This window comes from Pieris rapae, chromosome 15, assembly GCF_905147795.1.
Source record: "Pieris rapae chromosome 15, ilPieRapa1.1, whole genome shotgun sequence".
Lineage (NCBI taxonomy): Eukaryota > Metazoa > Arthropoda > Insecta > Lepidoptera > Pieridae > Pieris > Pieris rapae.
The window spans coordinates 1,329,728-1,353,295 of NC_059523.1; the positions used below are offsets into that span (position 1 = coordinate 1,329,728).

Consider the following 23,568-nt stretch of genomic DNA (forward strand, 5'->3'; position numbering starts at 1 on the left):
AGAATAAAAATAACTTACATAAGAAGTCTCTAGCTCTATTGACAGTCACTTGTAAGTAGTTGCCGCAAAATTAATATTTATGTCATTATGATTATCCCACAAAAACAAAATTGGATTAATTTCATTTAACATCGATTTTATGATCAGAATATTTATAAAAAAAACATTTATGTGAAACACATTTTATAACGATTATAATCACTTTTGTAATCGGTATATTTTGCATCCACACAATGAACGCATGGTAAAAAATATATTATATTAATAATATTTAAGTTTCATACTTTTACATTTTTTTTAATATTAGACTTTGTAGACAGATGTTTTTGTAAAATAAAGTATGTTAAAATAGTTTACCTAAATATTATTATTAATTATTATTTTGGATACTAAGTAAAGCAGTGTTTAAAAAAAATTCGTAACACAAAATTAATATTGCGTGTAGCAAATCATAGTGGTAGTAAGTAATATTTAATCAAACTTCATTATTAATCAAACTGCATTGCGACTGCAGAGAAGTTCCAAATTAATGCAGCGGAGACGTAGATTTGAAAAAAGAAAATGCTGAATAAAATAAAAAGAAGTAGGAGGCGCTTTTACGACAGATATTGAGTGGTGGGACGGGCTTAGCATGCGCGAGAACTTTTACCTTTAGATACCATTTAGAAATGCTGTAATTAACCTACACTATTACAAACACATTCATCACCTAACCTCATAATACAAAACGACTCTAAATTAACGTTATTAAAACAAGTTTACAAGCTATCATGAACATGTAATTACGCAAAACGTTACGCCGCTGGGCGTGACATCACAAATCAGTCCGGTCGAGTTGAAAACAACACGTCTATTAGGCATCTCTTTCTACAATATCGCGATTACTAGAGAGAGAAAATTGAACAGGCTAGCGATGATCGTATTCTGTCGAGGGTGTCGCCATTTTCGTTTTGACGAATATTGACAGCACGGCAGACAGACAGTGGCGCGGTGGTCGACGCAGCGTCTACCAGACTATTTTTTATTTTGATAGTGAATCATTTTGTGATTTGATTATTTTATTTCATATGATTGCTGTTGTTTACTAAACAGTAATATCTTCAAACGTTGTAATAGAACGCATTCAAAGATAACGTATCGTTAATTTTCAGTGCTAACCTTCTTTTTTTACTTAGTGTTATTGAGATGCAAGACGTGATCGATATGTGCAAGATGTACAGATGACTCTGCTATTATTTTCTTGATCCTGTTTTTTTTCTGGTAAGTACATTATTAATTTATTAGTTAAGTTATTATAAGACTTATTTGTTTTCGACATTTATTAATTATTTGATCTGAATCCCAAGACTAAAATTTTTATTATTGAGTATTATGAATGAGTATTATTAAATAGTTTGATAAGAATGTGTATTCTTTGTTGCGGTAGCTCCAGTTTGTTTACGAACTGTCACGGGCAGTACGGCTTAAGATATATAGCCTGGGTTGGCGACTATGCGTGTATAATTTACAAAGAGATTTCAACCCTATTTACTAAGTGATAAGAACGTAAGTATGAAACGGGTAGGAGTGATAACAGCCCGTGGAATTAATTTATCACACGCCGCTCTTGACAAGTTGAAAACATAAATTCGACCTTGGCACACCACGTGGTTTAATGTGCTTTCTTTTTACAACTTTTTATCTAATAAGAAAGTGCGTTATAAAATATGGTTTATGTTTAAAATTTTCGTATTCACTTTTAATTACGTGCGACAACTATTATTTATGTGATGTTGTATGTATCATTCAAATTTTCTATTAATCACTGATATCGATTTTAAGAATTCTGTGCTAATAAATATAATAAAAATCTATTGAAACTACTATATCTGAAAACTTAAAGCTAAAACCAACAAAATTAAATTTGATAAAAAAAATTACATAAAATTTACTTTAGTATGTTTGAATGGTAACAACAATGGTAATTGTTTTTTTTTGTTTCGGAAAAATTTGTTGAAGCTTTATTTCAAAATGCAATTATTTGTTTATTATTTACCTAATAAAATACAATCTTATGTCAGATAAGAAAATGTATCTCCACAGTTATAGCCTATAGATATTTATTTGGATGACAGTAGTTCAGTTATGACTACAGTAATAACAAATAGCTTTATAGTTGTTAAATGTTTATGACATAATTATGCTTCACTAGATTTTATTTAGGTTTAGTTGTCTTTTATGAACTAAGTGTACAAATATATATAATACCTTATAATAATGCAAGTGCTAAGTAGCTGACTTGAAACAATGGTCTGAATTTCCTTTAGTATTATGTAATATATTTTCCCGTTGAATATTTGTTGGTATATTATTATTAATAGACAGTCTTTTTACTTGTAATGTGTCTTTTTTTGTTTTTTTTTATTTTTTACACAACTGAACAAATGCCCTATGCTTGCAGTATATAAAAATAAATAGCATTTTTCAAGCTTATGTCTGTGGTCTATATTTTAAATGGTTTCATCATCATGGGGAAATCTCTGGCTTCACAGATACTAAAACAAGATTTGTTTAATTGATGGTCTGGATTATAGTAAGTTATTAGTAGTTAATAGCAAATATTATTGTTTGGTAGTAAGACTATGAAATGCAAATGAACCTGGTTCCAGAATTTTCTTAATTTCTTTTCAGGATTAAAGAAATCCCAATAACACCTTCCAGAGTCTTTGTATAATTTGTAAGAGAAATAACTTATTGTTTTTTTTAATAATTATTATTTATTAAACCAAAGCCATAAGTCCCTTAATTCAGGTACAATACTCAATATATTAGGGTTAGTTTAAAGTTATATATTCAATCATATTATTTTAATGTTTACTAAATAGTTACATCATACAAAAACAATGATTCTTTTGTAATCTTTTTCACTAATGGCCCCTTGGCATTGGTCTCAGACCTGTGTTGTTTATAATTTTTAGTCTGACGTGACTGTAGTGACTGACAGTGATGATGACGCCGTCGGTCTTTCGGTTTCCCTCGCCATTGTATCATTAATTTTCACAAATAGCTGTGAATCGGACACACAAACAATTGATATTGTTATATTAGTTTGTAAATTCTATGTAAAATTGGAAAATTTCGAACCTAACGATTGAATTGCAATTTACATAATATAAATATATTTAAAAAAAATGTTTGTAACATAATGTACACTTATAAAAGAAAAAAAATGTAATGTATATATGTAAATGCTTCTAATTTTACATTTACTGCCTATAATGTTTGATATCGGTATAGGTATTCTAAAAAACGAATGTAATTTTAGACGAACTTTTTAATTTAATTTCATGTAGACACTACCACTTTAATTTTCTTATCATATATAAATAGCTATCGTGATTAACGCCATGTACGTAGAATCCGAAAGTTCTGAATTCGAGATTAGATAAAAGTGATTTAGAAAAACAGAAATTTATAGTGTTTGCAATATTCTTAACCTACTTAGTTTTTTTTTGTAATTAAAAAAACTGATATATTATATATACATACAGAACTGTCAATATTATTTTCCTAAGTACCTATGTGTATATAGAATATACCTGTGGGTATCCAGGACGGAATAGATGAAATCTCAATAACTAAGTTTATGAAACTTCGCTGCAAAAGGTATATCTTTAAATAAAAAAAGTATTCGATATGATAATTTCGAAGGTATTTGTGTACAAACACACACTAATGTAATTTAGCACACATCTTTGTACGCATATGTACTCAAATACTAATCAATTCCAAAAAAAACTGGTAAGTAAGCGTATTTTTAAATGTCAGTTAAGAATAGGTTCTTGTTCTATATAATTATAGTAAATGAAAACACCAAAATATTTGCTTTGTAAAATGTAAACATCGCATATATTTTTAGAATAAACCATTTATACAAAATTAGTGTAGATAAAATAGGTTTTATATGAACAACAGATCTAATTCAATTAAAAGTTTGCGAATATTTTAGAGAAATGTCTTAACTCGTAATGTTCTAAGGGCAATGAACTAAAATCCTATGTGAATTGTATTAGGTTAGGCTAAGGGCTAGATTTTCGGCTATTGACTTCGAAATAGACTTTTTTATTTATAATACTTTGTTCTATCAGCTACTGCTTCTACTACTAGTTATACATCGATTAATTATCATTACCTATTCATTATTATATTAATGATGAAAACGCCATTTTGGGTTGCCTTTCGTGCAATCAGCATTTAACGTACGGTGAAGGAAAACATCGTAGGGATCGACGAAAAGGTTGACGGCGTGAGTCAGGCACAGATGATTACCTACTTGCCTATTAGGTTGACAGTTCATTATACAACAGATGCAGAAATGAGAGCCTAACCTAAAGTAATTCTTGTTCAACCACGAACTGAAGAGGATCAGACCGAGGGTCCTTGTTACGATAGTAGACTTGAGCTTATTTTCTTTTTTATAAAGATTCGTGCTTTGGAGTTTGATAGTCACTCGTTCATCATTTAACCCTATACCTTTCCCATGAAATAAGACAAAATTTGAAAAGTTATAACGAAATTATTTCAATAAATTTATCATTAAATGAAACTACATGAAAGACATTGTTAATCTAGACAAAGATATCTATTTATTAATAAGCCACAACAATATACATATATGTATATAGATAATTATAACATCTCATCAACAACAAAACAACACAGATTATACAGGTACACCACGTGCACGACATACACATGACAAATGGAAACAAAACGAGCATAAAATAGGAAAGGTTAAAAAAATCCGATTGAAGATGAATTATAAAATGCTAAAACATTAAACTATTCAGAATATTTAAGTCGAAAAGTTTTTGTTTCTTTAAGCGAGATAAAGCGCCGACTGTAAGTAATATCAAGAGAATACCGAAAAATTTGAAAGAAAATTTTATATTAAACCCCCGACATTTTGTCACGAGTGCAAGTCTCGAAATTTTACACAGCTCGCGCGCGAAAAAACCGCTTTGACAGCGAAAAAGGCGGGAAAGGCCGCCATTATGGCCAAGTGACGCCCCGGCCAGCGGTATAATTGGCAACGGGAGTTATGGACAGATTTTAATAACGTTCTACCGCAAGTTATTGCTTGTTCACAGTATTTATTTGGAGATAATACCGCAATGTTGCCATGTGTTATTGTGAAATACAATTGGAGTTGTATGGTTTTATCATACAACATTTAGGACCAGTTGCAAATGTTATTGAGCTTTGAAATCTTACTCTTCAAATCAGTAATCATTCATCATCATTCAATAATTTAGTCATCAAATAATAAAAAATACTACTGAAATACAAAACGCATAAAAAATAACAAAACAATAAAAAGTAACTACTTAAAACTAAGCTAACCTAAAATCTGAAAAAAAATGTAAATGAGGGTTAGTGAGTCATAATTAATATATTTAAGTAGCTAATAATGAAGAAAGGAATGGTCAAAAAAATTAAAAAATAACATTTAATACAATGAGCGATAAAAAACCTAGATCAAAATTATATCACAATAACACATGTATGACCATCTGCAACCACTTGAATGATATGTTTTTAAAGGCAAGTCGGACTTTGTAAACTAGACAGCCCGGAACCGAATACAGAAACCGCTTAACCACTCAAACTGAAACTAAAAATAACTTTATTCATATAGGTAACCAAGTACACTTATGAACGTTAACAGAGAAGATGTTAAATTGATTCTAAATTTACATTTACTACCAGTTCGTAAATCAAGGGCGCAGCGCTGGTAAGAAGAACTGGCAAAAACTGTACGCCACTAATTTTCTCGCCACTGAGCCAGACGGAACAACATACTTAAAATCAACAGTATTTAAAGGATTTTGTAGTAATTAATTAGAAACAGAAATTCCATTTCCCCGATAAGATCAGATTTTACTCCCGATGTCTGGTAAGTCCTGATAGGAACGTTTGGAGCTATAAATAGGCAGCAAAATCAATGCAAAACCTATGACGATTACATTGAAAAAAAATATAAATAGCCTTTTATTAGAGTACTACGTTTCTAAGTTTATGTTATTATATTTATTATTAAACCTAGACATAACATTTATTACTAACAAAACACACAAATTAACTATAATCAAAGAAGAAAAAAAATTAAAAAATGTGTGCACAATTTTTTTTTTAAGAATATGTTTTATGTATGTAATGCGTGTGCTGTGGTTGTAGTTGGCCCTGGCTCAGCATTTTGTCGCAAAATAATAAGAATGTAATACTTATTACTAATACTTATTAGACAAATAATAATTTTTATATTCTTATTAAATACTTAGTAGTAAAAAATAGCAGTGTACGTACCAAATAAGTACTCGGCTTCCAACGCAGTGAAGGACTCCTAATTCTTTCATTTGTCTCTTTACTACTATTATCCAATCTTCCCCGCTATTCTTATTTAATCTTACCAGGTTTTTTATTATTCCTAATAAGTCTACTTGCCCCGGCTACTTTATCACCGAGATGTCTGAGCTAAGCATCCTTTCTCATCTTCCATCCTTCCTCTAGATAAAATATTCATTGTTTTTATTTAAAAGTTTCAAATTGTGTGCAAAATAATCGTCCCCGGTTTCTGGTGGGGGAACTCCTTTCTCCACTGGGTCCTTCCAAGCAGGCTTTGTTGACATTTGTCATCACAAACGCGGGCAATGTGACATTTCCAGTTTGACGTTTGTGTTATTTTTGTAAAGCTTCGTATTTTACTGTTTTTTACAGTAAAATACGAAGACAACACCGCGGTCAATCTTGGACCGCGGTGTTGGCCTTGTGGCTTCAGTGGCCTAGTTGGCTCTCATCTCTGAGGTCGTAATTTCAATTTCCAGCTGTGCACAAATGGACTTTCTGTCTATAAGCACATTATATACGCTCGATCGGTGAAGGAAAACATCGTGAGGAAACCGCCTTAGACACCGCCACTGTTGATGGCGTGTGTCAGGCACATGAGTCTGTTTACCTACTCGCCTATTAGATTGATAAATAAACATGACACAGATACAGAAGTCTGAGGACTTAAAAGGTAGTAACTGATTTATTATTATTATTTATTAATTTCCAACTGAAGAACGCCCCGTAATCTTTTGGCATACTCCAATCCTCTTTATCAGGGCCTTAATCCATTTTGGCCCCCATGGCAACACTGAACTATTCAGTTGGAATTCCGTAATACCAGAGCATTATGACTAACACTGAAAAAATAAACGTTTAACACTTGACATGTGTCAAAAACGCATTTAGGCAAAAAAGGGTTTCAGTTTCTCATTCAAGGAAGTCGACATAGTTTGATTCATCTCTCTCTTCAGTAGGTAGGTCGCCTTTGCGGACGACATCTCTTGATCGGTCCATCTGCTTGGTGAAAGGCCACGTGATCTTTTGACTTCTGTTTTACAAACCACTATCTGTTTCTCAAGTTCTTACGCCTCTGCGCATTGTTTTTATTCATACTTGGTTTTAAATATAATATATTACATTTCTTACAACAGCCTCAATATATATCTATGTATTTAAAAAACCATATATTTTTAATGATTATAAGCAAAGTATGATATAGCTGTGAAATATATTTCACCAATAGAGGCGGGAGTGAAATGGCTAAACTTATCTAAAGCAATGTTCAGCCCCTTCCAATTTCAAATTTGAATTCACATTTCAGCATTTCCGGTAGGCAGTTTCCTTTGTATTCTGTGGGTGTGTGCGTTTTAATTCTGGCCATTGTTAGTCTATAGATGTTTGTAATCTATGGTGAATGTATATTGTTTAATTAGTAGGGTTTAATATTGTCCTATTTATTGTGTGACTAATTGTCTTTAAGCTAATTTTCTTTTCGTTTATGTTAGAGAATATTGAAGTGTTGGGTTTAAATGTTTACTTGGGTACTGAATTTCATTAAACTTAGGCACTCAGGCCTGAATTTAAAAGCATCAGACAATGCAGACATGAGTTCTAATTAACAAAACGCTCTATTTATTTTTACTCAGATCTTAAATAGTTTTCGTTTCTTCATTGAACTTATAATAATGATTTGCCTCTAAATTAATATTAACATAATGTTCGGACTTTTTTTAACGGATTTACTAGAAATTTAAAATGAAAATATTTAGTACTAACGGTTTTAGACCTGGGCGTCAGATTTCTGTATCTGATTCATGATCATTTGTCAATTTAATAGGCAAGTAGGTGAGCAACCTTCCTTATGATACACGCCGTCGACTGTTTGGGTCTAAGCCAAGCAGGTTTCACGATGTTTTCCTTCAACGTTCGGACAAGTGTTTAATGCGCACATAGTCTATTGGTGCACAGCCGGAGATCGAACATACGACCTCAGAGATGAGATAGGCCAACACTACGCTAACTAGAAATTTGATAACAAAGCTACGTATAGTTTTATATATTTTTCCTATTATAAAGTTTACAAAAATGAGTGCATGAATTATAATCTAGCCTATACAAGAAGGCGCTCTAGAAAATGGTGCGTAGAAGATAGCAGCTAGGAAGCTGGAGGAGGCCTTTACCCCTGATGGGGTTCCGATCAATGGTACTGAAGGAAGTAAGTATATGAGGGTAACAAGGAGAAAACGTTACATAACAAATTTGTAAAGTTTGGAAATAAACGGGCTTATTTTTGAATGAATACAAATACATTTGAATGCCAAAGACTTTAATTATAGAACAAAATTAATTAATGACAGACTCAAGGTGATCGCAATTATAAGAGATTAAAAAGAAAAAAATAAGCTGTCTATGAGTTCTGTATAAGACGATACAAGTCAATATTTGAGCAGATGTGCTATCGGGGGCGCGCGCGAAAATGTTATTTTTATGCGACCTACATGGAAATGTCGGTGCTACCCTTGTAGTTATGTGCCGGTATCGATAAAATATATCGATATTATTATTTTCATTAAATTGTGGATGGATTAACAATATTTTGTAATAAGCTTTTTCATAAAAATATTATTTACTAAATTTAAGCACTAGGCTTAACAGCTGTTTTTGTGCCCCAACTTAGCCTTACTTAAACTCTTATGTGGAGGGTACATGGTTAATTGAGATTGTAATCCTAAGGGGCAGGGGTTAAATTCTCCAGCAGTTAGTGCTGAGAGAGAAAGAAAGTGACAATTGTAACTTGGGAAATATATTTTCGTGTCTCACACACCCCTGCCGCACAACCCTCAATTTTAAATACGTTACTAATTAGTTAATATGGGCATATTTAAAGAAGTTAGGCCAGTTTTTTCTAACCTATTTTGTGCCATGCCCCACCTAAGTCTTACTAATATATACTACATAATTTGTATGTGTAAAATTAAATGTTCACTCTTAAGACTTAAGACTAACTTCAATGATAGTTTTTAAGAAGAAATTACGTGGAAAAAAACGAAATACGGCAATTGGATTTACGGCAAAAAAATTTAATGATGAAAATACAAATAATTATTTAAATGTATTACCCTTAACCTAGAGGGGCGTGGGCCACGTTGGTATACACTGGTTTAATCGATAGTTACGTTCGGTAGCGGTTTTTGGAGGAATATTTGCAAGAAGTGTCAATTGGATTATTAAAAAAAAGTGCTTATATCATAAAATTAAGATACAGATGTATCTTATTTATGGGTCTTAAAACTATGTGACACGAAAGTTTCCTCATGATGTTTTCCTTCACCGTGCGAGCGTTTGTTCACTGCGCACATAGACAGAAAGTTGGTGCACTGCCAGGGATTGAAGCTACACACTGATGCTAGGCTAGCACTGTGTTAAGTGTTCAAGAGTTTAAAAAATAACTTTTGTATGACCACTTCTTTTGATCTAAGAACAGATCTTTTCCAACAATATTTTATCGATAAAATGTCGCGACACTATTATATCACCCTTTACGCTCCTCGTCCGAACCCTGCGTCTTGCGATGGAACAAAAATTTGTTTCTTAATACAAACCTTCTCTATTATTTAGCGAATATTATCATAAAAAGAAGGGTTCTCCGATGTCGATTTCTGACTTGTACAGATTCAAAATATAAATTTGTTATTCTTACATTAAACTACTGCTCTGTGGTTTTTTCCCGCGTCTTTTCGGTCTTAGAAAAAAAACCGCGTCATCATACCAATTTGTAAATAATATTTGACATATCGTACTATAAGAATGGTATAGAAAAAAATTAAGACCTATATATTATAGAAGAAAACACTTAGGTCTAAGGCAATATACAAAGCCAAAACAGATTACATTGATAAACAAGATTCACGATAAATCTTTTACCGCATTTAGCAAGAGGAGTGGAGGAAGTTAGGAGAGTAGTTGTTTGAACTAATAGCAGCTAAGAGTTTAATTATCGGACGTCAAGGCAGAATTCAATTTACCATCAGCATCACCTCGACCACAATTGAGCGTTTTCTGAGGCAGTTTTTGCCGGGCACCACCACTATGTATACATATATATAAAATAAACACATTGAATGTATCCACAAAAATTCACTAATAAAAAATAAGAAACAAAGCAAAGCAAAACATGACAGCACAAAATTTATAAATCAGGAGAACGACAAACAAACTAGTAGCTTTAACAATTTTTTTATTATATTTCTTGCCCCCTGTTCTATAAAAAAAATAAAATAAAAAGAAAGATACAAGGCTTAGGTCAATAATAGTTTTAACTTATTCTTAAATGAAACAGTAGATGAGTGCGGAAGAGGGAATGAATGAGTGAAAGAATCCAAAGTAGAACATAGTTAAGAGGCTCGCGGAACCCAATGTTTGTTCTGGGAGTCGGAAGGTTTAAGGTTCTCGTCATACAAGATATATAGTAACATATGGAACATTTTACTGTTTACATTATACTGATAAGATACTGATTTTAGGAATAAAAACCGTTCGATATTTATTGTTTACACTTTAAAATCGATTTTCATTTAGTATTTAAATAAAGAAAACACTTTTTTTTACCGAATTTAAGCTACCTGTTATTACAACCCTATAATTATTTAACATAATTTTAAATTTATTTACCGAAGACAGGTGTTGAATGTCAAAAAGTATCAGCTGTAGTTACATTACTTATCTGTATTTATTTCCCCGGAGTTGATATCGAGTAAAAGATGAAGGGTTTTTGCAGAGATTGCTCACGGTGTCCTCCATTTTCGCGGATAGTTTGTTTTGAGATTTTAATTTAGCTATTATGGGATCCTAGGTGTTTGATAATTTGAGGCCGTCTTCTCTATTGAGACTTAAAATAAAAAATAAAATTATGTTAAATAATTATAAGTTTACAATAATACATAGCTTCAATCTGGTAAAAAAGTGTTTTCTTTAAATGTGTAAGGGTCACATTAAAAAAGCACTAATATATAAAAAAAAATTTAAAAGGTGGCAACATAAATTCTAGAAGCATTCATTAAAACGTTGCCTGTTTATTTACGATTCGGTTACACTCTGTTAACATTCACGTTCAATTATCACGATTTTACACCTTTTAAAAATACCAGCACGCTTCCGTTAAGTGTTTTTTTTTCGTGGTGATTTAATTGTAAGCGAACAGCGGAATTACCAAAGCTAGTATATGTTGTACATAATGAAAACATTTTTCTGTATGACAGTCTACGAATTACAGCGTCTACTAAAAGAGCCACAAATTCCGAAACAAAAGACGATACAATATCCGTGGAGATTCACGTGAATGAAATCGCGTAATTACTGTTTATCAATATAAAGTATTAAAGCGGTTCTGGGCAATGAAGATATAAGCGATATCTTAAAGTTGAATTTTGGGATTTTTTTTTAAATCAGACTGGAAAAATTAAAAAAAATATTTATTCATATTCTGTACTAGCGGCCTGTCCCGGTACTGGTAGTAATTTTTTAAAACCTGTTTTGAAGATATTGATAAGTTCTTTTATATTATTTTTAAATTATCAGAGATAATGTAGCATCCAAGTGGTAAAATAATTTTTAAAATCGGTCCAGTAATTTTTGAGCTAATTCATTACACAGATACTTACGTACAAATTTTTCCTCTTATATTATAAGTATAGATCAATCAGGTGTGATGATAACGGTTTAACAAGTAAAAAATAAAAAGGAAATGAACTGGTTAAATTATTTTAAGTAATTAACTTTGTTATGGAAGAGCTGGGAGCCCTAACACAGGTATATTTACTTAAAAGGGTTCCCAAATCTTACACTATGAAAAGAAAGATGTACCAACTTAAATGAATAAAGACTTATTATTATTATTATAGATAATCAATCATCAATTTATCTATACTGACATTATCGTTAAAGGAATTATTCCCTTGTATAAAAACTATAAAATCGTTGAAACATATTTGGTTATATATTTAAAGTTTCATTTTTAAACACTAAAACTTTTTTATTAAATTCTTTTATTAAAAAATTAAACCATTTCTAATTTTGTTTTTAAGATGATACCTCATACCGTGCATAAACTGTGCGCGACTCCATTGAGTTGTCTATGACATCAAACAAGCATGCTTAAATGTTTTAATAAGCTTATTGTTTTTATTAAAATGGCAACACTTTACGAACTGTCATCATTTCTTGGTAATACAGTTTTGTACGTCTATATTCTTTTGTTATTGCTTTTTGTGTACGTTTTCAATAGATTCTTTATGTATTTCATAATATGATTAATGGGGATGACTAGCTAAAAACCGTGAATTTATTTTCTAATATCTGGCGCGGATATTTGTGGATTATTCGTATGGAAACTGAAACAACTTCATCGAACACCCAATGTGTCAAATACTGAAGGCTAATATAATAACCTTCTTGGTTATTAGGATTTTTTTTAATAGAATAGGAGGCAAACGGCCAGGAGGCTCACCTAATGTTAAGTGATACCGCTGCCCATGGACACTCTCGTTGCCACATTACTTGCATTTTATATAGAGTTCTAGCTCCAAGCTAGCTATAGATAACATGTCATTATTACTATTTGTTAATGGCTTAAATGTGCTCTTCTCCTGAGATCTATCGAATCATGAAACTCGAAAAGATGTCTCAGTTCGCTTATCACTTACTTGCATATTACAAAACAGATATAAAAATCTAAAAACTTATTTTAGTTTGTTTTATTCGATTTCATTGAATTTTGATATTAACTTTTAGTTTCGGTAACATAACATATTTCCGCTTCAGCTCTTCACTTAAAACAATCGGTAATATTAGTTATTAATTAGCATACAGCAGAGTTAACTAACTTTACTAAATGATTCAGTACATGGTTAGGAAATGAGTGCTTAGTTATTTGTAACTATTCAAATTATTTTTAATTAACCCTACTGAAAGTTATAGTAATTCATTTGAGCTACAACTGTTCATGGGTTTTGTCTTACGCCCAACCTCAATATTCTATATCAATCCATTTTTGACCATCTGAGATAGACATCTTAATCCAAATTGATGGATTGCAATAGCCATCTGTTGATACAAGCTATCCATGGTAGGTCGGATCGATGTATATCGATAGACCTCTGTATTAAAATGACAGTTCATAATATCCTATCTTAAGTTTTTAACTTACATCAGTTTGTAAAATAATTAATAAGCTAGTTGATGTTTTAAACATAGGCATGTATATATTAATATTATTTGTACGGTTGTATTTACTTTATTTGGTTTATATTGATTATCAAATATGAGTCTAAAGAGGGAAGAGATTGCTTGCGATTCTATCCGTCACCGAAAATAGATTGTCTTCGTAGGGCTTGGTTATTCGGATGCAGATAGGAGATCGATCAACTCTCACGGTCCGATCCCAGATTGTTTTCAATCTGAGATTGTGGATTAATTTTTGGGTTCAGGCGATAAAGAAACTAATAAACTCACTCAAGGAGTCCGTATTTGCTGGACTATGTACGGTTTCAAAGAATGACCCAAACCTGGTGATAAATAACAATGCTTGGATAAAACCTCCCGGGTAAAAATTTCAGTTTCAAGGTTATAAATAACAAAAAGAGTTACTGATTCTTTTGTGCCTGACTTCGCTCTTGCGTCTGACCAGGTTTTACGAGATATTTATTGGAAGAAACTATTAGTGCCGGAGTTTACACACTACTTGACTATTATGTAGTTGTTATAATACAATAGTGCTACAACACCGTCTTGAGACAAGCAAACAGTCTGTGCCTGGTACATATATAATTTTTGGTTAGACATGCCGGTTATTTTTGACCCCAGGGATGAGGGTCGGTCATGTATGCAGTACGAAAATAAATAAATCATTCAACATTCTTGAATCGAAGGAATTGTAATCAATTTTTTTTGCATTAGTTAAAATAGGTGCGTGAAGCGAAAAATACCCAGACGACTTTAGTTTATCGACAAGGTGAATGTATAGACTATAGAAGTATTTTAGTCACAGATAAAGTATGTGGAACACGCGCGTCGCACATTTATTGTCTATTTATACAAACGCTTGATTTGATAGTATTAGTTTTAAATTGGACGATTTTGTATTCAGCCAGTATTTTTATATTTATGTTGTTAATTACATAGTTTTGCTAGTATGTGTGGGTCTTTGAAAAGAAAGTGTTAGGAGACTTGTTTAAAAGGCAGATATTTCGATAAGATATATTTTTATATACTTATGGAAATTTAATCACACTTTAACATCGTTTTAATGTAGATAAAGCGATTGAGACCTATTGAGAGAGTAAGAAAGGGAGAAAAGGATGAAACATATGACATAGAAGATATTTCTGCAAAAATTCAATTGCTTGAGCCAGTAATAGCTAATTTCACATTATTATTGTCACTACACTCTTCCATTGATTTGTACTTGTTTCTTTTCACAAAACTTATTTTAAAGTTCTGGGTTGCCGACGCCATATTGACATTGTTTGAAGAGTTTCGTTTCGAGTTTGAGAGTGGCAGAAAGTGGATGTGTGAAGTGGAAAGATTTAAATTGACAGTCAACAGGCTAGGCAAGTAATGAAACGTCATTGATCCAAGTATTCTGTCTCGCTGTTTGATCAACTGGCTGAATGTCTTTCAGGCCGCTAGTTGAGCGACGCTGTTTGGTCTAATGTTTTTTGGCCTGCAGCTCTTTTTTATTAGCGGATGGTATTATGTATGCTGTCAAGGCAGTATCACCTCTACGTTCGTTCCAGCTTTTAGCGCGCACCACCGCTGTGTGGAACCAGCTTTCAATGAAGTATTTCTACTTACCTAATCAATTGTACTTAAGGTCCTTAGGGAGCGAACCAATTCTTAATAGGCCTGCAACGCACACGCCAGCCTTCTGGTAATGCGTCCATGGGCGGTAGTAACACTTAATATAGCTGAGCCTCCTGCTCGTTTGCCTCCAATTACATGATCGGCCTAATTAAGCGAGTTGACTGCGACATTTAACTTATATTGATAAAAATGAATTATGCATGCAGTTTTAATTAATTATGGAACTTACGAATATTGTAATAAAAATTTCTACGCTTTGTCTTATTTAAACGTTATTAAGTTATATTCAAATTGAAGAGACCTTTACAAATGTAACGAGCTCTCAAGAATACCCTAACGGAAATTAATTTTTCGCTCTGGCATCACCGGCGCAGAAATTGAACTAATTGCCACTGGCAATCGTGCCGAGTGGAACGTCAGTGTTGCCGCTTTTTTGTCTTAATTATCTCCAGCCTTTTCGGTAGAATCGAGTGTACTTGAAAGACAAATTATATAACGTTTTAATTGCGTACTTTTAAATGGACTATGCTTTCTAGTGATAAAATTGTCGTATTATCTATTTCTAATACTATCCACAGATTTATGTGCTTCTCAATGTTGCTTTACCGGACCCAGGTCTTGTACACCATATATGTAGTTGGGTAGATAATAGACTTAGAATGTTTATTTTTCATCAAATCATTGTTACATTAAATGACAAACAACGGGCGGCCTTATAGCTATGAAGCGATCTCTTCCAGGCAACCAGGAAATATGTAAATATCTTATCTGCTTCTTTTAATGGTCCAGTGAATAGGTTATCTCGCTCTTACAACTTTACTAACATTGATAAAAAAAATTAAATATATATTACAACTTAACGTAACTTTGTTTATGAGGTTTAAGTTTCCATTTAGTTTTAGTTATTATTAATGATTTTTTATTTATTATTGTTTAATTTTTTTCCCTAGCATGCTTATGTTCTAATATTGATGTCTATGTGTGTAAAAATTGGGATTTCATATTTAATACGTTGTTTTATAACCTTTAAAAAATATATGAATAAAACTACTATGGCTATCTGAAATTAATAAATATAGCATCAAAACAAAAAAATATTCAAGATTTCAAAGATAGCTTGATAAAAAAAATATAACTGACGATTTTAAGTTCCTTTTTACATACAGTGCAGTTGCCTAGTTAGTGGCTGTGAAAAACATCGTGAGGAAGCCGGATTGGCTTAGACCCATAAAGCCGATGTCAGGCACAGAAGGCTGATCACCTTCTTGCCTATTAGATTGACAAATCATCATTAAACCAATATAGAAATCTGAGTCCCAGACCTAACAAGGTTTTAGCGTCACATATTTTTTTAAACTGTTAATTACTTTTCATTTTCGCGTAATAAGGCCATGCAGGTTTTATTGAAACCACAGACTAAGACATGAGAACAAAATGATCATACAGTAGTCTGTATTGTGGCTAATAAAGGAACGATTTTGCTAGACCATGGGGTTGTAAAAGAGATGGAACTATTTGTGAAGCGGTCAATAAAATTTGGTTTTCAAAGTACCTAAAACCAAAAGCTATAGTAAAAATAAGATTTTACCCTGCCTTTGAGTAATACTCGAGAGAATCGAGTGCTCTATAATTTGCAGATACACTGTCGCTGCCTGTTTGTCTATGCGCAACGGTGGCGCTAGGTATGTACCTTATCGATAATTTACAAAGGAACCGTTTTTTTTAATAAAGTTTTATTTACATATTGGGTATATGAAGTTGGCTAGAAAAACTAGTTTGGAGTAGAGGCTCTTGGGCCGTGTCACTTATGGCACTGATTAAAGATTTAAGTTGCCACCTGGTGGAAGTATCGGTGACCAGGTCTGGTGATTTCTTCGCTCAACGAATAAGTATCGCAATACAGCGAGGAATTTCTGCGTTTAAAGGTACACTGCCACAGGGACCAAACGTTTTAAATTTGATTCAATTTTCAATTTTTCTTTTTTTAATTATTATTACGATGTATATTATAATATTCTAAATATATGTATTTGTGTGTTGAAAAATGAAATTTGATTAATTCGATATTTTAAGCTTTGTGCCATTTCAGGTTTATATTAAATATGGTCAACGAATAATAAATAAATATAATTTACATGGAACTGGCAATATTACAAAAATATAAATACCTACCACTAATTCTTGTTAATATTATTATTATATTACAATAACGGACCCGACAGATGTTGTCCTGTATGATATTTCAAGCAATAAGCATATTTAACCAAGTATGAAAATACCAACTGCGGTGCCATCTCATCTGCATCAAAAAATTCATTCAAATCGGACCAGCTGTTTAAGAGTAGTTCAGTGACAGACACGTACAGTAGAATTATATATTTAAAGATATACAAGCAGCATAATATATCCTCGACCTGCCCCAATTAATTTGAAACATAAATTATTTAACGTATTAAATTATTATGAAAACTTGTTTTTTTTTAATTTTAATGAGGGCTGTAATAAGATTCGTTTAATTAAAATTATACTTGTTTAACCTAGTTTATATTAATTAATGTAATTGTATTACAAGTATGACCCTGAAAGGCGTAGAGGAATATTTATGCTAATGACCCTTATAAGATTTATATTAAAAGCTAGAAACCATGAAATACAAATATCTGAATCTATAAATATATTACAAATAATCGACAACTATTTCTTTCTAAATACCAAACATATTCAGGAACAGTTTTTATTGTAAAATTCAATTTTTGTTTTTTGTATGTTTTTTCTCAGCCAAATCAAATCAAATCAGCCTAGCGAAAGGCAAACGAAAAGCAATTCATTTATATATATAGATTATAGAACCATAGTCGTTTTTTTAAAATATCGACAAGCCCCCATCACTAAACCTAAGCGCGCGAAATGTAGATAAGTTACCCATTTGAATGCCGCTCGCGTCCTAACCGACGCGGGATCGTTCGAATTTTGAATATTTACAATAATACGCAATGCTGGCTGAAAAGTTCACAATCATCGAAAATCTATTTTATTGATTGCCAGTAGCAAAAACTTTCAATAGATTTAAAAGACGAATATAACAGAATACTAAGAGATTACAGTTACTTTTCTAACCCAATAAAAATGTAAAATACAGATAACATCTTCAAAGCCCGCGAGCAAGAAAGTTGCCTGACACAAAAAATATGAAATTTAATTGGGCAAGGTGTTGCTAATACATATTTTTAGCCCGCGGCTAGTTCAAATGAAAGGAAGCGTGTAATTTAATTTTGCTTAGTGTTAGAGGTCGTTAGGTGAGCCCGCATTCCTGTATAAAATAAAACTAGGCACGATTTTAATAACTTTATAGTTCTAGTGTATCTTGTATCTTACTAAAAACTAACCTAGGCATTCGGAATTTGAATTTTTCGAATATATCAGAATTAACACTTTTTTTCTTTATCCAGAGCTTGAGGTATTCGATAGTTGACTGAACAATTTAAAAAAGGCATTGTTCAATGCCTGGTTGATACCTAATCCATTACTTTGTAAGTAATTTTTTGTCTATAAATATATAATCTATATTTGGAAGTATAATAGTTTTATTTATTTTCACCGTAATTGTGACGTTTAGAACAGGTAGATTGTAACTTATACTGTAAAAAATGCATTATGCAAAATCACCTCGATGTCCATGGGCGTATCATTAGGTGAGACAATTGGTGTACTTTAATAAATAAATAGAAGTAGAAGATATTTGCTGATGCACGAAAGAACGATTAAGATTCTACGTACCGTAGATTTATTAAATACAGCACAATTAAAGTAATTAAATGATGAGGCTTTTAAGTCAACTTATCAGTCTACCACTGTTAGGCGGAAGTTATTAAGTATGTACCTAATACAATATAATTCAGCAGGGAAAAATGATCCAACGACTAAATTCACAGTAAGACTGTCAAAAACTTATAGATATTTGGATAGTCCTACTTTGCGCTTATCATTTCGTCTATTTCTAAAATCTCTATATTTAAGATACGGTAATATGCTTACAAATGCTTACAATACTTACCCTTCAAAACAGTAAACTACGGTGCAATTTTGGGGTATCTTATATCAATTTACTGGCAACATTTGTGATGAATGTTTTTCCAGTGGTTTTAATATGATTTTTTATTGCCCTCGCCAAGTGCAGTGTTTACTTTCTTGGATTTATATTTGTTTGTGACTACGAATTGCAGACTTTGTATGGAATTTATATACATCCAAACCGTGACTATTCGAAAGATTATTAAATATAATAAATTCTTTCGTCTGTAATTATAAAAGACTAAATCAATCATATCAAAGTTTATTAAAAAGGGCCGTTTAAATATTACGTAAGCATCATTGAGGGGGGTCAATGTTTGATTTTCTTATTTCGTGATTTCGTCCACAGTATTTTTTTACAAAAGCATTTTCGAGGATTCCTACAAATAAATAAAATGTTTGTGTACTGTTATTTTTGAGAGCTAAGCTTTCATTTTAAGAGGAGGGGGTAGGGGATTTATCCCTGCACCTTAGTGCAGTAAATTTGTTAACGTAATTCTTGAACGGCCCATATTGGTAACTGGTAAATAAAAAAAAATAAAAAAGACTGGTAAATGTATGAATAATAATACAATGGAAGGTATAAATTTATATGTACTACTCTGTAACTTTAAATAACGATTAACCCGACGTTTATATAACGTACAACTGTATTGTATATGTTAGTTCTACGTAGTTCTCTTAATACCCGTAGCGCAAACACAAAGATATCGTTAGTAGAAGTACGGCTCAGTTACCAAATTACAATAAAACTGTGATGAAAAATGACACGGTGAACATTTTCAGTTACTCCATGGAGCCTTTTAGAAACCTTTCTATGTTGTTTTATGCTATTATTATTATTTTATTTACTTATATAAGGACCCATGAGAGTTATTTAACACAAAGAGTACCCTCTTGAGTTGTGTGCTGCGATATCGCGAACCACTCGATTGTGAAGAAATTGCATGGTTCTCGTTAGCGCCTCTAAAGTTCTTGAGTTATTTTCACAAGTATATATCCTTTCTATAACATACTAGCTGACCCAGCAAGCTTCGTTCCGCCCAGTCTAATAACGTGTTAACTGAATGAATTTAGGATTTCATTTCATTAACATTAATACAACTCTGTTTTTTATTGCGAAAGTAGAATAAAACATTAGGCCTCTCTAGCGCTAATATTGCGATATTGCAATTACTAACTGTTAACGAGAAAATTCTAACAATCACTCACCCGTTTTAACGCAGGGTTAATACAATTTGACGGAAAGAGTCGAAATGGTACTTTTGTTAAAACCGTGTAATTCGTAAACTATAATGATTTGGTATAAGGGTGTTATTGCTTGTTAAATATTGATAACATGATTGATGGATCTATCAGACATGTGGAGGAGGATGGTGAACAGTATCAACCTAAAGTAGGGGTCTAACCTCTGACTGGTTTGAAGGCCTCAGTGGCTCGGTGGCCACAGCTGAGTCCTTCAATCCAAACGAGAGGTGTTATTCGGTCGAAGAATTTGGCGCAATATTCAGGGTGTAACATAATGGGAAATGTGTTTGTTTAGATGCGGTGGCGTGGATAATTCATCAGGGATGCAGGGCGGCGCGCCTGCTTCTGACGCTGAGCAAGCGCAGTTTGAGGCTGATAAGCGCGCTGTCTACAAGTAAGCTAAATTATATTATGTAAAATATATTGCCCGGAGAGAACAAAATTGTCTGGACAAGTTGGTAATGGTAGGGAGGAGTGATGGTAGGAGTAGGTAGAGATGAGTTGGTATAATACCAGCATAATATACAGCTGAGTTTCATCATCGGTCATCGAGGCAGAATACGATTCCACAACTGAGCGTTTTTCAATGCAGTTTTCCCGCTCAACATCCACTATGTGAAACCAGCTGTCTGCTGAAGTATTTGCTAGCACTCTGGCATTGAGTGTGTCCATGGGTTACTGCTCACCTGTTAACATCAGGTGAGGCTAATGCCCGTTTGCTCCCTGTTCTATAAAAAAAATTGTTAATGGACATTTCCGCAAATTGGAAATGAGTTTTCGAAATGAACCCTAAATGAATAAAGACGTACCCCTGTTGATACACACTCGAAAACTACAAGTCAAAAATCGTCCCTATCTTTTTAATATTTACCCTTAACATTTTATTTATAACAGTTTTATTCATACATACAAAAATTGGTTAGTTATTTAATATGAGTATTAGTCGTCTTAGGGGCCGTTGAAGTATAACGTACGATTTATCCCCACCTCTACTCTTCAAGCCAAGGTCTCAAAAATAATAGTGCATAAATAAACCTATTAAATTTTGGTAGGAATTCTCGAAAAAGCATTTCATTTTCGAGCATAGACAATGGTGGGTAATATAAAACTTAATAATTAATGTTGACGTAATGACCAAATATGGTGCTTACGTAATAATTACTTGCTTGAAGGAGAAGAAGAAGATAGAGTTACTCATTAAACAAAGCAAAGCCTATCGCAACGGGTCATGACATGGTCTTCTTCCTAAGGTTTTAACGTGTTTGCACCAATCTTTCAGGCATCCACTGTTCCCCCTCCTAGCTCTATTACTAGAGAGATGTGAGCAGGCCACTGCGGGGGCAGAGGCCCCAGCGGCTGACGCTTTTGGAGCTGATCTGCAGGCCTTCGTTCAGCATCAGAGGAGGGATAGGCGGCCTTTCCTCGTCGATGACCCTGAGATCGATGGGCTCATGATTAAGAGCATACAGGTAAAAATAAATTCGATAATTAAAAAAAAAAATAGTTTATAGCCATCTTATTTATTTATAATATCACGCCTTCTTCAAGGGCAGAGACAACGGTTTTGCAATTGCTTCGGTCCTGAAATATGTATATGCCATCATCCACTTTCATGACATTCACCATGCATGTTATGGATACTTTTGACTTGTCCCTTCTCTAGCACCTTCTGGATTTGGTCCTAGTGTGTCAAGACCTACCCAACCCCATAGCACGATCCACCACCATTAAATGTTGTAACAAAAGCCATGGCTGAACATCTTTCAGACCACTAGTTAAAAATCTAGACTGTTAATGGAACGGCTAAATAAGCTAGCTGGCTGCGACATAAATACCACTTGTGAACCGCTTCTCATTCATCTGTTCATGGCCAAACCACCTAAGCATTCCCTTTCGTTCCTTGTCACTACGTTCTCTTATAACCCACACTGCTCAGCTCATAGTTCTACCCTCAATAAATTGTATAATAATATCGATGTAAAGCAGGAGTGTAGAATCACTAATAAATAGTGCATAAAACTTTCAGGTGTTAAGGATTCACCTGCTAGAGCTGGAAAAGGTGCAAGAGTTATGTCGAGACTTCTGCGGACGGTACATCGCTTGCCTCAAAACCAAGATGCAGAGTGAAAATCTCCTGCGCACAGATTATTCTGGAGGTAAGAATAATAATTTATTACTGTGTTGGCCTCTTTTGTGCACCAATGCACTTGTTTTATATGTGCGTATTTAACATTCGCTCGAACGGTGAAGGAAAACATCGTGAAGAAACCGGCTTGTTTTGGACCCGTAAAGTCGATGGCGTGTGTCACAGGAGATATATATATTTTTTATTTTTATTTATATATACATTCTAAAACAATGTATAAAAAGTACAAAAAATATGACATCACAAATTTAACACACTTACACGTACACATCAATTACATTAGAACATTTACTTGCGTATTACATTGACAAATAATTATGAAACAGATACAGAAACCTGAGGCTCGGAACTAAAAAGGTTGTAACGCCACTGATTTTTTTTATTTCCACTAGACTCACATTTTAATATTTGCTTAAAGATTTTTAATACTTTAATAATAAAGATTACATTAACGATACGTTATTATATTTAAATTTCAAAATTCTTCTATTTGTCTCTTCGCTACTAAATCTTTCCCCGATATCTCTTATATTATGGGTTCTCATTTTTCTTCCTTTTGAGCCGTTCCAAGTCAGGGCCATTTTGGCCCATGTGTCATAACAGACGCGGGATGATGTCTGTTATTTTTATATGATGTAATCACTGTTTCTTACTTACTTTTACTTTCAACCAAAGACTAGAGCCTAGAGCCTTTTGGCATACTCCGGTCTCCTTTATTGGCGCCTTATTAAAAGCTTAATGACATATCTAATTAGGTTTTTTGATATACTAACATATATGACAAAATAAATAATTTAATTGTGTTTAATTATTTTAAATTACTACATTTGACTGCTAGGATGATATAATTGTGCTAATTTAATTCATCCAACAAA

At 32.8% G+C, this 23,568-nt stretch overlaps 1 protein-coding gene across 1 annotated transcript in view; it reads left to right on the plus strand.

Moving 5' to 3' along the window:
• Positions 1-954: 954 nt before the first annotated feature.
• LOC111000281 (homeobox protein PKNOX2-like) overlaps positions 955-23,568 on the plus strand; it is a 33,213-nt gene continuing 10,599 nt past the window's right edge. Inside the window, exons 1-4 of the mRNA XM_022269668.2 lie at positions 955-1,260; positions 20,843-20,941; positions 21,827-22,016; positions 22,574-22,703. Coding sequence (XP_022125360.2) covers positions 20,871-20,941; positions 21,827-22,016; positions 22,574-22,703 — 391 coding nt within the window. The 5' untranslated portion in view covers positions 955-1,260; positions 20,843-20,870. The remainder of the gene's footprint in view (positions 1,261-20,842; positions 20,942-21,826; positions 22,017-22,573; positions 22,704-23,568) is intronic.